Here is a 14,623-nt window from a genome sequence, read left to right on the forward strand (position 1 = left end):
CGTGGGGGTGGGAGAGAAAAGTTTTGTCTCGTTAAAACCTCAGCCCGGTTCAAAGTGGAACCGCCCAACATACATGCCGAATAACAGAGTTGGAACATTTCCCATGGTCTAGAAGACGGGGCAGGCAACCTGCGGCTCTGGAGCCGCATGTGGCTCTTTCCTCCCTCTGCTGCAGCTCCCTGCCGCCGATCGGCTCCACAGTTGATAGGGCTTTCGCTTAGGACAGGGAGAGGAAAAAGGACGCCGCACTAGGAGGAGACTCTATGGTGGGGGAACCGGAATTCCAGTCGGGAGAGGAAAAAGGATGCCGCGCTTGGAGGAGACTCTATGGTGGGGGAACCGGAATTCCAGTTGATAGAGGAAATAGGATGCCACGCTAGGAGGAGACTCTATGATGGGGGAACTGGAATTCCAGTCAGGAGAGGAAATAGGATCCGACGCTAGGAGGAGACTCTATGGTGGGGGAACCGGAATTCCAGTCAGGAGAGGAAAAAGGATGCCGCGCTAGGAGGAGACTCTATGGTGGGGCAACCGGAATTCCAGTCAGGAGAGGAAAAAGGATGCCGCGCTAGGAGGAGACTCTATGGTGGGGCAACCGGAATTCCAGTCAGGAGAGGAAAAAGGATGCCGCACTAGGAGGAGACTCTATGGTGGGGGAACCGGACTTCCGGTCGGCTCCAGAATTGAACAGGGGGCTTCCGGTTAGGACGTTTGCGACTCTTTGAGAGTTTAAGGTTGCCGACCCTTGTTTTAAAAGAAGTAAAGGCAGTTCTTGACTTACGACCTCAAGTGACCCGAACGTTTCTCTTGGTAAGCGAGTTTTGCCCCATTGTGCAACCTTATTGGCCACCGTTGTTAAGTGAATCACTGCCTTTGTGAAGTTAGTAACAGGGATCTGGCTTCCCCACTTTCTGGCTGGTCAGAAGGTCGCAAAGACATGACCCTGGGACCCTGAAACCGTCGTTAATATGAGTCAGTTGCCAAGCGTCCGAATTCTGATCATGTCACCAGAGGGATGCTTCGAGTGTTGTGGGGGGAAACGGTCATAAGTTACATTTCTTCAGTGCCGTTGTCACTTCAAATGGTCACTAAATGAACTGTTATATGTTGAGGATTATCTATATGCCCTTGTCTTCCATTTTCTCTTCCACACACTACCCAGGGCTGGATTCGCACAACCTGGTTACCAAACTAGTATGTCTCCGAAGTGGGTTTTCAAGCAATTGTAAAGTAACCAAACCAGGCTGAGTTGGCCCAACATTAGTTCCCAGGAAACAAACCCCGGCTAGCTAAGATAAGTGTGTTGTGTGAATTTGATCACTGTGATTTTCTTTCCTTTTCTCCTTTCCTTTATCCTTCTTTCCTCTCTTTTTCTCTCTCTTTTCCTCTCATTCTTTCTTTTTTCTTCCTTTCTATCTTCCTCTTTCTTTCTCCCTCTCTCTTTTCTTTCTTTCTTTCTTTCTTTCTCTCCTTTCCTTTCCTCTATCCTTCTTTCCTCTCTCTTTCTCTCTCTTTTCCTCTCATTCTTTCTTTTTTCTTTCTTCCTCTCTTTCGCTCTCCCTCCCTCTCTCTTCTTTCTTTCTCTGGTTTCCTTTCCTTTATCCTTCTTTCCTCTCTTTCTCTCTTTTCCTTTCTTTCTTTCTCTTTTCTTTCTTTCTTTCTTTCTCTCCTTTCCTTTCCTTTATCCTTCTTTCCTCTTTCTCTCTCTTTTCCTCTTTCTTTCTTTTTTCTTTCTTTCTATCTTTCTCTCTCTTTCTCCCTCTCTTTCTTTCTTTCTCTCCTTTCCTTTATCCTTCTTTTTCTCTCTTTCTCTTTCTTTTCCTCTCTTCTTTTTTCTTCCCCCTCTCTCTTTCTCCCTCTTTTTCTTTTTTCTTTCTTTCTCTCCTTTCCTTTATCCTCTCCTCTCCCTTTCTCTCATTTCCTCTCATTCTTTCTTTTTTCTTTCGTCCTCTCTTTCGCTCTCTCTCTCTCTTCTTTCTTTCTCCTTTCCTTTCCTTTATCCTTCTTTCCTCATTCTTTCTCTCTTTTTTCCTCTCTTTCTTTTTTCTTCCCCTCTCTCTCTTTCCCCCTTTCTTTTTTCTTTCCTTCTCTCCTTTTCTTTCCTTTATCCTTTCCTCTCACTTTCTCTCTCTTTTCCTCGCTTTCTCTCCTTTCTTTTTCTTTCTTTTTTCCCCTCTTTCTTTCTCTTTCTCTCTCTCTCTTTTGTTTCTTTCTCTCTTTTCCTTTCCTTTCCTAACTGTCCTTCCTTCCTCTCTCTCTCTCTCTCTCTCTCTCTCTCTCTCTCTCTCTCTCTCTCTCTCTCTTTCCTTCCTGCCTTCCTTCCTGAGTTTTCCAGAATCCTGTGCTAAGAGCAAGTCCAATTTCTAACCTAGGTAGCCTCCTTCGTCTCTACTTATGGAAGCAAAAGGAGAATGAGTTACGCAGTCTCCGAGCAAACTGCGCCAGAGATGAAGGAAACTTTTGAGGAGGGGGGAGGGCCTCCTACTCTTGGCCTGAAGAGTCACCCTCTCTACTTGGAAATGACTCTCGCTGTTTCCAAGCAAGCCGACTCTCCCGCACCTGGGAACACGCAGTCATTTAGTCATTTCAAAGAAATGAAGAGCTCCACATGTTTTTTAAAACCAGGATTAGATTAAAGATAGAGGTGTTTACCAGCCTCCATCAAGGTCAGTCTCTCTCAAAATTACCATTCTCTTTACTGAAGGACAAGCTCTGGCTCAACTCCTATCCTCAAAATGATGCTATATAGAGCACTGCACACCAAGACAACTAGACACAAGGATAGTTCTTCCCCAAACGCCATCACTCTGCTAAACAACTAATTCCCTCACCACTGTCAAACTATTGACTAAGTCTGCATTATTATTACTATTAGTCTTCTCATCGTTCCTATCACCCATCTCCTCCCACTGATGACTGCAGGGCTGTATCTCTGCTGCTTGTATCCTTACGATTTATATTGATATTGATGGTTTCCTGGTTGCTTATTTGTACCCTATCTGTTGTACCTTATGATTCTTGACGAATGCATCTTGTCCTTTTATGTACACTGAGAGCATCTGCACCAAAGAGAAATCCCTTGTGTGTCCAATCACACTTGGCCAATAATGAATTCTGTTCTGTTCTGTTCTGTTCTGTTCTGTTCTGTTCTGTTCTGCTCTGCTCTGCTCTGCTCTGCTCTGCTCTGCTCTCTACTCTATTCTACTCTACTCTACTCTACTCTACTCCACTCCACTCCACTCGATTCCTTTTCTTCGTTCCTGTTCTATTCTGTTCTGTTCTGTTCTATTCTATTCTAATCTAGTCTAATCTATTCTATTCTTTATTCCAATATTCTATTCTATTCTATTCTTCATTCCAATATTCTATTCTATTCTTCATTCCAATATTCTATTCTATTCTTCATTCCAATATTCTATTCTATTCTATTCTTCATTCCAATATTCTATTCTATTCTATTCTATTCTTCATTCCAATATTCTATTCTATTCTATTCTTCATTCCAATATTCTATTCTATTCTGTTCTTCCTTCCAATATTCTACTTATATTCTATTCTTCCAATATTCTATGCTATTCTTCTAATATTCTACTCTACTCTACTCTACTCTACTCTACTCTATTCTATTCTATTCTATTCTATTCTAATCATCTACGGTAGGTGTGGTCCAGATGCTGCAAGAAGAAGAAATGGAAACCTAACCTTTTCAACTGGCCAACTCTCTTAGGCTGCTACCTTTCCAGATGAGCTGGGACACAGAACCATCCTTGGGATGCCTAAACGCTCGCTTCAAAAGAGAAACCGGATGAGTTTTGACACCCGCCCCCCTCAAAGACTTAAAGAAACTTTTGATTTCAACAGAAGGAAAGGCAGCTTGGACTGCGGGAGAAAAAAGATACCAGCCAGAAGGTCCTGGGACCAAGAGGGTTGGTTCAAAAGCCTCAGTTTTCTACAGGTGAACTGGTGCAGATGCCTTTTTTTTAAAAAAACGGATTAATCTGAAAAGCCGATGCTAGATTTCCTCCTGATTTCTTAATCTGGGGAGGTCTTTTAATCTGTTTTTTTTTTTTAATAAAAAAAATCTTGGAGGGGGAGGACAAGAAATCCGTGGCAGAGGAAGGAAGGAAGGAAGGAAAGGAAGAGAGAAAGAAAGAAAGAAAGAAAGAAAGAAAGAAGGAAGGAAGGAAGGAAGGAAGGAAAGGAAGAGAGAAAGAAAGAAAGAAAGAAAGAAGGAAGGAAGGAAAGGAAGAGAAAGAAGGAAGGAAGGAAGGAAAGGAAGAGAGAAAGAAAGAAAGAAAGAAAGAAAGAAGGAAGGAAGGAAGGAAGGAAGGAAGGAAGGAAGGAAGGAAGGAAGGAAGGAAGGAAGAGCTTCCTTCTGCAAAGGCGGCTGAGCCCTCTTCTTTTCAAAAGACACCATTCTCCCCCCCCCCCCCCCGAAGCGCGCAGGAAAACCCAGCCGCTCCGTCTAACGGAGCCACCTAACTCCCATCCATTCTGCGCGCCCCCTCCCCAATTTGGGATCCTGCCCGCCCGACCGACCGGAGGCGGCTCCAGCTCTTTGACTCGCCCCTGCCCCGTCTGTTCCCTTTTACGCTCCCCCCCCCAAAAAACCTGGCTGCTAAGGATGGGCAAAGGCGCGCGGGGCGGGGGTGGGTGTAGGGGTCCCGGGTGCCAACCACTCACACGTCCTTCGCCGGCAGTTCGCGTCCCTCCACCACGCGGAAGTGCAGCGCCGTGTTCCTGGCCATGCCGCGGCAGGTGAGGGCGGGCGACAGGTTGCAGATTCCCCGCGGCGACCCCGGAGAAGGCTGGGGAAGGGGGGAAAAAAGCCTGGACGGGGAGGGCGCTTTCTTGCAAATCTTGCAAGCCGGGACGTCCTCCAACCACCCACCCCCTCTCTTCCAGGGAAGCAAGCAGAGGAACCGGTCCGGCCAGCTGTCGAGCTCCGCCGGCTTCAGCGCCTACCTGCCAGCTGGCGCTCGCTCTGCCTGCCTCGCGCCGGCCGGCTGCGAGGCTACAGGTTGCCCAGGCGAGGCGGAGGGGTGGCCGGTTCGCCTCCTGGTAGCAAAAAGCGAAACAAAACGGGGAGTCGCTGGCCGTTCTTCGCTTGGAAGAGTGGGAAGGAGAGGAGCGCTGGGCAGCTCAGCTACGAGAGCCCGCCCAGTCCAGCCTCCTCCTCCTCCTCCTCTTCCTCCTCCTCTCCACAAATCCCACTCCCTTCTAGCCCTGATGGGGTTATCTAGTTAGGGGAATTGAACATCTGCAAGAAAACAAGCAAGCTCAGAGAGCACCAAGGAGCCCACAGTCCTCCTCCTCCTCTTTCTCCTCCTCTTTTTCCTCTCCTTTCTTTCCTCCTTCTTTCTCCTCTTTATCTCCTTCTCCTCCTCCTTCGTTCTCTTTCTTCTCTCTTCTTCTTCTTCTTCTCCTCCTCCTCCTCCTCCTCCTCCTCTTTTCTTCTCCTCCTCCTCCTCCTCCTCCTCTTCTCCCTCCTCTCCACAAACCTCACTCCCTTCTAGCACTGAGGGTGTTACTTAGTTGGGTAATGAAACGTCTGCAAGAAAACCACCAAGCTCAGAGAGCACCAAGGACCCCACAGTCCTCCTCCCCTCTGCTCCCATCTAGCACTGATGATGTTACCTAGTTGGGTAGAGAAACATCTGCAAGAAAACAAACCACTTTCAGAAAACATTAATGCCCCCACAGTCATCGTCGTCCTCAAATCCCACTCCCTTCTAGCACTGAGGATGTTACCTAGTTGGGTAGAGAAACGTCTGCAAGAAAGCAACCAATTTCAGGAACCATTAAGGACCCCACAGTTGTCCTCCTGCTCCTGATCCTCCTCCTCTCCACAAACCTCACTCCCTTCTAGCACTGAGGATGTTACGTAATAGGGTAATGAAGCGTCTGCAAGAAAACAAGCAAGCTCAGAGAGCACCAAGGAGCCCACAGTCCTCCTCCCCTCTGCTCCCATCTAGCACTGATGATGTTACCTAGTTGGGTAGAGAAACGTCTGCAAGAAAGCAACCAATTTCAGGAACCATTAAGGACCGCACAGTTGTCATCCTCCTCCTAATCCTCCTCTTCCTCTTCCTCTCCCTCCACCTCTCCACAAACCCCACTCCTTCTAGCACTGATGAGGTTACCTAGTTGGGTAGAGAAACATCTGCAAGAAAGCAGCCAATTTCGGGGAACCATTAAGGACCCCACAGTTGTCCTCCTCCTCCTGATCCTCCTCCTCCTCTCCACAAACCCCACTCCCTCCTAGCACTGAGGATGTTACCTAGTTGGGTAGAGAAATGTCTGCAAGAAAACCACCAGACTCAGAGAGCACCAAGGAGCCCACAGGGCTTTTTTTCCCCCTCCTCCTCCTCCCAATTTTGGTCACCATACTACCCCAAAAAAAAAAAAAAAAAAGATGTTGAGACTTTGGAAAAAATTCAGAGAAGAGGAAAACAAAATAAGAAAATCCAGTTGCTTCTTGAAAAAGCTCCTTGGATGACTGAGAATCTCTACAGAAATTCAGAGAAGAGCAGCTAAGATGATCAACGGCCTGGAGACTAAAACACATGAAGAACGGCTGCGGGATTTGGGTTTGGCGAGTCTAGGGAACCGAAGGACTAGGGGAGACATGATAGGAGTCTTCCAATATTTGAGGGGCTGCCACAAAGAAGAGGGGGTCAAACTATTCTCCAAGGCACCAGAGAGCAGGTGAGAAACAATGGATGGAAACTAACCAAGGAGAGAGACAAGCTGGAATTAAGGAGAAGCTTCCTAACAGTGAGGACAATTAACCAGTGGAACAGCTTGCCACCAGAAATCGTGGGCGCTCCACCACTGGAGGTTTTTAAGAAAAGACTGGACAGTCACTTGTCTGAGATGGCATAGGTTCTCCTGCTTGAGCAGGAGGTTGCTGTCCGAAATGTCTCTGTGGCCATGTGGCCATGTCACTGGGGTTGAGAGAGAGAGGGACTGGCCCAACATTTTGTACTTGAGAGTGGGAACAGAATTCCGGGTCTTCTTGGTGGCAACCCAGCCTCTGAACCCTTGGAATGTCCAGGTTCCAAGAAATATATCCCCAACAATGAGAACCCCGAGGCAGGCATATTCCTCAAAGAACATTTTATTAAAGGTAAAGGTTTCCCCCGCACATGTGTGCTAGTCATTCCTGACTCTAGGAGGCGCTGCTCATCTCCGTTTCAAAGGTGAAGAGCCAGCGCTGTCCGAAGACTTCTCCGTGGTCATGTGGCCGGCATGACTCAACGCTGAAGGCGCACGGAACGCTGTTCCCTTCCCACCAAAGGTGGTCCCTATTTTTCTACTTGCATTTTTTTACCTGCTTTCGAACTGCTAGGTTGGCAGAAGCTGGGACAAGTCACGGGAGCTCACTCCGTTATGCGGCACTAGGGATTCGAACCGCCAAAATGCCAACCTTTCTAACCGACAAGCTCAGCGTTTTAGCCGCTGCGTCCTTTCTGGACACTTTAGAAGCTGTAAAATTCCAGGTGACGACAGCAAAAAGTTAGAGAAATAATTACTGCCATCTAGTGATGGGGGAGGAGGAGGGGAAGAAAGAGGAGGAGGAGGAGGAGAAAAAGAAGGAGAAGGAGGAGAAGGAGGAGGAGAAGAAGAGGAGAAAAAGGAGGAGAAGAAGAAGAAAGAGAGAAATGGAGAAAAGAAAGAAAGGAAGGAAGAGAAAGAAAGAAAGAAAAAGAAAGAAGGAAGGAAGGAAAGAAAAAAGAAAGAGAAAGAAAGAAAGAAAGAGAAAGAAAGAAGGAAGGAAGGAAGGAAGGAAAGGAAAGAAGAGAAAGAGAGAAAGAAAGAAGGAAAGAAGAAAGAAAAAGAAGGAAGGAAGGAAAGAAAGAAAAAAGAAAGAAAAAGAAAGAAAAAGAAAGAAGGAAGGAAGGAATGAAGGAAAGGAAAGAAGAGAAAGGGAAAGAAAGAAAGAAGGAAAGAAGGAAAGAAATAAAAAGAAGGAAGGAAGGAAGGAAGGAAAGAAAGAGGGAAGGAAAGAGGGAAAGAAAGAAGGAAGGAAGGAAAGAAAGAAAAAGAAAGAATGAATGAAGGAAAGAAAGGAAGAGAAAGAGAGAAAGAAAGAAAAAAAGAAAGGAGAAAAGAAAAAGAAGGAAAGAAAGAAGGGAAGGAAGGAAGAAAGAAAGAAAGATAAAGAAAGAAATGATCTGGGGTCTCAAAATAGAAGGCTGAGGATGTCCCCCTTGGACTGCTATGTAGTCTGATCTTTGCAGGAGTTTTGGGGCCTCTGAAAGCCCCGTCCTAAATCTCGGGATCCGTGCTTGATCTTTAGCCCTGATCGCCTGCTAATCCCAACACCTTCCTGGATCCTTGAGTCGTTTGCAGTAACCTTTTTGCCAGCTTCGGCTCCACAATCTGGCTGCAGTTATCCATGCCTCAGTAAACACCCAGGACACGAGGAAAGCACCCTCTGGCTAAGGTTCCCTAGCAACTGGAATGCAGAGTTCGCCTGCCTCTTCTACGCGGCAGAGAAACTCCCGGCTTCACCTGTCTCAAAACTCCGGGTTCGTGCGCGAAGTGAATTATGGAGAGTTACTGCACGTTAACTCAGCCAACGTCCCAGGACACCTTCCCCAGGGTGGCTGTGGCCAAAATGTCAGCTCTTTTCTTTCTTTCTTTCTTTCTTTCTTTCTTTCCTTCCTTCCTTCCTTCCTTCTTTCTTTCTTTCTTTCCCTTCTTTCCTTCCTTCCTTTCCTTTTTCCTTCCTTTCCTGTTTCCTTCCTGCTTTTTTCTTTCTTCTTTATTTCCTTCTTTCCTTCTTTTCCTTTTTTCTTTTCTTTTACTACCTTCTTTCCTTCCTTCTTCCTTCTTTATTTATTTCCTTTCCTTCTTCTTTCTTTCCTTTTCTTCTTTCTTTCCTTCCTTCTTTCTTTCTTTCCTTCCTTCCTTCCCTTCTTTCCTTCCTCCTTCCTTCCTTCTTCTTTCCTTTCCTTTTTCCTTCCTGCTTTTTTCTTTCTTCTTTATTTCCTTCTTTCCTTATTTTCCTTTTTTCTTTTCTTTTACTTCCTTCTTTCCTTCCTTCTTCCTTCTTTATTTATTTCCTTTCCTTCTTCTTTCTTTCCTTTTCTTCTTTCTTTCCTTCCTTCTTTCTTTCTTTCCTTCCTTCCTTCCCTTCTTTCTTTCCTTCTTTCTTTCCTTCCTGCTTTCTTCTTTATTTATTTCCTTCTTCCTTTCCTTTCCTTCTTTCTTTCCTTCTTTCTTTCCTTCTTTCCTTCCTGCTTTCTTCTTTCTTCCTTATTTATTTCCTTCTCTTCTGCTTTCCTTCATTCCATCTTCCTTCTTTCCATCTTCCTTCTTTCCTTCTCTCCTTTCCTTCCTTCTTCCTCCTTTATGCATTTATTTGTTTATTGTTTTCTTTCTTTATTTCCCCTGCTCCTTTCGGAGTGCTTTAAGGGATTCAAAAGGGCCAAAGGTATTGTGAGCGTTTAAAAACAGCCCCTAGAAAATAAACTCTGCTTTTGGAATGCCAACTTTTGGCAAGGCAGCAATTTGTCCTTAGGACAGCAGAAATTCCTTTCTGCGGGACAAGGAGAAGTGAGAAAAACAAGCCAACAGGAGGGCTCAGGACACAGACTTGAATTTGTTGTACGCCAGACCATTGGCTGAGAGAGACATGGGGTGGGGGCTCTTTATTCTCAATTAAATGCTGTGGTCTGATTGGCTCATGGACTCAGAAGTTAGGCAGAGTTTCTGCCTGGGCTCCTTGGTTTCCAAGAATAGGTCTGGGGTGGGGGGGGGAGAGAGAGATGGAGAGAGAAAGAAGGAAAGAGAGAGGCAGAGACACGGAGACAGAAACAGAGAGCAAGAAAAAGGCTGAGAGACACATAGAGAGAAAACGACAGAGAAAGAGAGAGAGAGAGATACAAACACACACAGAGAGAGAGAGAGATGAGAAAGAGAGATACAGAGAGAGAGAGAGATAGAGAACAAAAGAGAGAAAGACAAGCAGGCAGAAAGAGAGAGAGATAAAAAAGAGAGGCAGAGAAAGAAAGAAAGAAAGAAAGAAAGAGAAAAAGAAAGAAAGAAAAGAGGGAGAGGCATGTTCAGCAAACAGGGTGTAGAGCATTGCATTTCCCTCCTTCCTTTATCACACATCTCACCTGTGAAACTGATGTGTTAAAGATTCAGGCTTTATTCACACAACATGTTTAACTAGGTCAGGTTAAGATTTTAAAATACTCCTCCCCAATTGTAAAAAAAAATAAAATGTTGAGACGTTGGATAAAGTGTCAAGAATGGCAACTAAGTCCCTTGGGGGACTTCTAGTCCAAACCCCTTATTCAAGGCAAGAGAACTTATACCATTCTAGATAAATGTAGCTGGCCAGTCTCTTCTTAAAAACCTCCAGTGATGGAGAACCCACAATTTCTGGAGGGAAGTCCTTCCACTGGTTGCTTGTTCTCACTACCAGGAATATTTCTCCTTAGTTCCAGGTTGGTTCTCTCTTTGTTCAGCTTCCATCCACTACTTCTGGTCTTGCGTTGTGGGAAGTTATCATCCAGCCCTCTCCCAGAAAAATGAAATATCCTAGGAAATATTGAAATGGCAGAATATTTCTCTGGATGTGAAAAGAAAGAAACATGCTTTAAAAGACAGAATAGTTGCTTGTACCTTCCTGCCCATCCACACTTTGTCAATAGGCCGTTGAGAAGGCCAGGCTAGCCCACTTTACATAACAAAGACTTCTCCACTGCAGCTGTAGGGGGAAGGGATATTACTCAACTCTCCACATGGCACCTGAGAACTCCTACCTGTATTCAAAACAGCCTAGAGAGTAGCCCCCTGCGTGGCCCCACGGGAGTCTGACAACCAATCAGAATACATTTCTTACACAGGAACAGGAAACAGAGAGGTGGGTCTAAACAGGGTATAAAAAGCCTAGCAAGCCCCTCCCTCAGCCCTTCTCTTCTTCTCCACCAACATTGAAGCCTGTGATCACCTTTTCTGCTCAGGGCTCAAGCCATGTGGCCCTGTCCACCAATAAACCATCTTTCCAAGCAGCCTCCATGTCTCCAATGTCTTTTCCCCCACTTAGAGCTGAACCCAGAAGGACATTTCTTTCAACAGCGTGGAAGAAGAAAAACTAACACCACCGATAATGCTGCTGGCCTTCAAAAAGACCTAGAGTCAGAATGGTTCAAACAATTGGCAACTTTAAATCCCAACCAACAAATGTTCTGTCTTAGACATTGGCAAAAAAAATTCTGGATATGTCTAATCTGATGAAAAGGAGGACTAGGGGTGACATGATAGCAGTCTTCCAATATCTCAGGGGCTGCCCCAAAAAAGAGGGAGTCAAGCTATTCTCCAAGGGCCCTGAAGGCAGGACAAGAAGCAATGGGTGGAAACTAATGAAGGAGAGAAGCAACTTAGAACTAAGGAGAAATTTCCTGACAGGGAGAACAATTAATTGGTGGAACAGAGGTTGCCTCTAGAAGTTGTGAATGCTCCAACACTGGAAGTTTTTAAAGAAGATGTTGGATAGCCATTTGTCTGAAGTGGTGCCGGGTTTCCTGCCTAAGCAAGGGGTTGGACTAGAAGACCTCCAAGGTCCCTTCCAACTCTGTTATTCTATTCTATTCTGCATTTTATTCTATTCTGCATTTTACTCTATTCTATTCACAAAATTACTTACCCACATATATTATGAATCAGTGGTGGGATTCAAATAATTTAACAACTGGTTCTCTGTCCTAATGGCCAGCTGGGTAGGCGTGGCTCGGTGGTCATGTGACTGGGTGGGTGTGGCCAACTCAACGTCACTCATGTCGATGTGGGTTTCGCCTTAGCTGTTACAACGGAATAAGGGTGAACCGGAGAGGCAGTTTCTGTAAGCAGGTCAACAAAGATTAGGCTAGAAACAACACCAGAATGTTTCCTTCCTGCCTTCCTTACAGGATTAGCCCTGTAAAGTGGGGAAAAAAACAAAAGGAGATTTCTTCCAACAACCGGTTCTCCGGACTGCTTAGAAAGTTACCAACCGGTTCTCCCGAATAGGTGTGAACTGGCTGAATCCCACCACTGTTATGAATTCATGTGATTCTACTCCTCTGTGGATGCAGCCTAGAACGTTATTGTTTTTGGGGGGGGCAGCTGCAGCACACTGCTGGCTCATATTTAAGTGGTGATCCATTAGGCCTCCCAGATCCCTCGCTAGAGCCGAGGTGGCGCAATGGTTAGGGTGCAGTACTGCAGGCCACTTCAGCTGACTACTATCTGCAGTTCGGCGGTTCAAATCTCACCGGCTCAAGGTTGACTCAGCCTTCCATCCTTCCGAGGTGGGTAAAATGAGGACTCGGATTGTTGTTGGGGGCGATATGCTGACTCTGTAAACCGCTTAGAGAGGGCTGAAAGCCCTATGAAGCGGTATATAAGTCTAACTGCTATTGCTATTGCTATTGCTAATGAGCCAGGGACGCTGAATTATGGAAGGGTCTCCCCCCCCCTCTTTCTCCCGATTATGGTGAAATCCTTTACGTGCAGTTTGATTGAGATGCTAGAATCAGGGATCAGGGGCTGTGAAGATCAGTGGTACACCTAACACAGGGGTGATCTCAAGTTTGGCACTTGTGTCACCGCGATTAAAAACGCCTCTCGGGACAAACAGGAAATAAATATTGGCAGGGGAGAGAAAGGGGTGGGGGGGGAACCCAGTGTGTGTGAAACTTCCTCCCCCCCCCCATTCTTGCAAAACATCACAGGGCTGAAGGCTAAAAGTGAGAGGGGAGTGTTTTGAACTGTCCCTTCTTTCACAGCTCCAACGTGTCACCCAAGAGTGGAGGTGTTGTAAGTGTGCAGTGTTTGGGGGAAAGCTAACGGGCAAGTGGGGCAGCCAGATGTGGCTCTCTAGCAAGTCTCTTCCCCTCCCCCCCCCCTGTGCTTTCCCCTCCCTTTTTTTTTCCCCAAGTCCAGGTTTAACCTCTGGAGCCAGAGTGATTTTGGGTGTGCAGGGAGTTAGCAGCCACTAACAATCTGCTAGGAAAATGAGATATTGTAGGAAATATTTGATGAAAGAAACGTCCTTCTGGGTTCAGCTCCAAGTGGGGAAAAAGACACCGGAGACATGGAGGCTGCTTGGAAAGATGGTTTATTGGTGGACAGGACCAACATGGCTTGAGCCCTGAACAGAAAAGGTGATCACATGCTTCAATGTAGGTGGAGAAGAAGAGAAGGGCTGAGGAAGGGGCTTGCTAGGCTTTTTATAACCTGTTCAGTCCCACCTCTCTGTTTCCTGTTCCTGTGTAAGAAATGTATTCTGATTGGTTGTCAGACCCCCATGGGGCCCTGCAGGGGAAACTCTCTAGGCTGTGTTTTGAATTCAGGTTCGGTTGAGTTCTCAGATGCCATGTGGTCAGTTGGGGCCAATATTATCATGCTTTCCTGTAGCTGAAGTGGAGAAGTCTTTATTATGTAAAGTGGACTAGCTCGGCCTTCTTAATGGCCCAGTAACAAAGTGGGGATGGGCAGGAAGCTACAGGCAGCTATTCTGTCTTTTAAAACATGTTTCTTTCTTTTCACATCCAGAGAAATATCCTGCCCTTTCAATATTTCTTAGAATATTTCATTTTTCTGGGAGAGGGCTGGGTGATAACTGCCTACAAACAGAGGGGGAGGGGTGAGACAGGATTTCAGTGTAGCATGCAATGAAGAGATGATGGAGAACTTTCCTGATCGGGAAAGCAATCAACAGAAGTTGCCTTCAGAAGTTGTGGGGGACTTCATTCACTTGAGGCTTTGAAGAAGAGACTGGATTAACATCTGTCAGAAATGGTGTAGGGTCTCCTACTTGGCAGGAGGTTGGACTAGATGACCTACAAGGTCCCTTCCAACTCTGTTAATCTGAATCTATCTAAGATGATCAAAGGCCTGGAGACTAAAACATACGATGAACGGTTGCAGGAACTGGGCATGGCTGGTCTAGTGAAGAGAAGGACCAGGGGAGACATGATAGCAGTCTTCCAATACTTGAGGGGCTGCCAAGGAGAGGAGTGGGGGGGTCAAGCTATTTTCCAAAGCACCTGAAGGCCAGACAAGGAATAATGGATGGAAACTGACCAAGGAGAGATTCAACCTAGAAATAAGAGTTCTTTTGATATTGAGAGCCATCAGCCCATGGAACAGAAGTTGCTTTCGAAGCTGTGGGAGCTTCATTCCTGGAAGCTTTCAAGAGACTCGACTGCCATCTGTCAGAAATGGTGTAGGGTTTCCTTGGGCTGGGGGTTGGACTAGATGACCTCCAAGGTCCCTTCCAACTCTGTCAATCTGTAACAACGAGCTAAAATGGCTTTGAAGTTGGCTGCGGACCCTTCCTTAAAGCCTGGGCGAACCAAGGCATCCATCCTGTGGATTTGCGGGTTTTTCTCAGGTTGTGTGAACTCAGCCCGCTCTGCCCTCGGCACGTCCGAGTTGTGGCTTGCGCGAGTTGTTGGCAAACCCACCCAACTCACGGCAGAGAGCAGCCGGTTCAACACAAGCTGCGCGCAGGAGTTGTGGGGGGGGGGGGGGCGTTTGCTCAGCCCGTCGGACGCGTCGCCCCGGCAACAGAACGTTGTGCTGGCCGTCTCCATGGCAACCGCCCGGGAACCGCTCTTTC

At 46.3% G+C, this 14,623-nt stretch overlaps 1 protein-coding gene across 1 annotated transcript in view; it reads right to left on the reverse strand.

Annotated features, from left to right (window-relative positions):
- The window catches only part of RASAL1 (RAS protein activator like 1), a 61,961-nt gene extending 56,865 nt beyond the window's left edge, over positions 1-5,096 (reverse strand). Inside the window, 2 exon segments of the mRNA XM_087705651.1 lie at positions 4,684-4,808; positions 4,966-5,096. Of these exon segments, the coding sequence (XP_087561777.1) occupies positions 4,684-4,748 (65 nt within the window). The 5' untranslated portion in view covers positions 4,749-4,808; positions 4,966-5,096.
- Positions 5,097-14,623: the final 9,527 nt, after the last annotated feature.

The sequence above is a fragment of the Thamnophis sirtalis genome, unplaced genomic scaffold (genome assembly GCF_051295495.1).
Source record: "Thamnophis sirtalis isolate CommonGarterSnake01/CBP01778 unplaced genomic scaffold, rThaSir2_p1.2 scaffold_2, whole genome shotgun sequence".
In the NCBI taxonomy this organism is placed as follows: domain Eukaryota; kingdom Metazoa; phylum Chordata; class Lepidosauria; order Squamata; family Natricidae; genus Thamnophis; species Thamnophis sirtalis.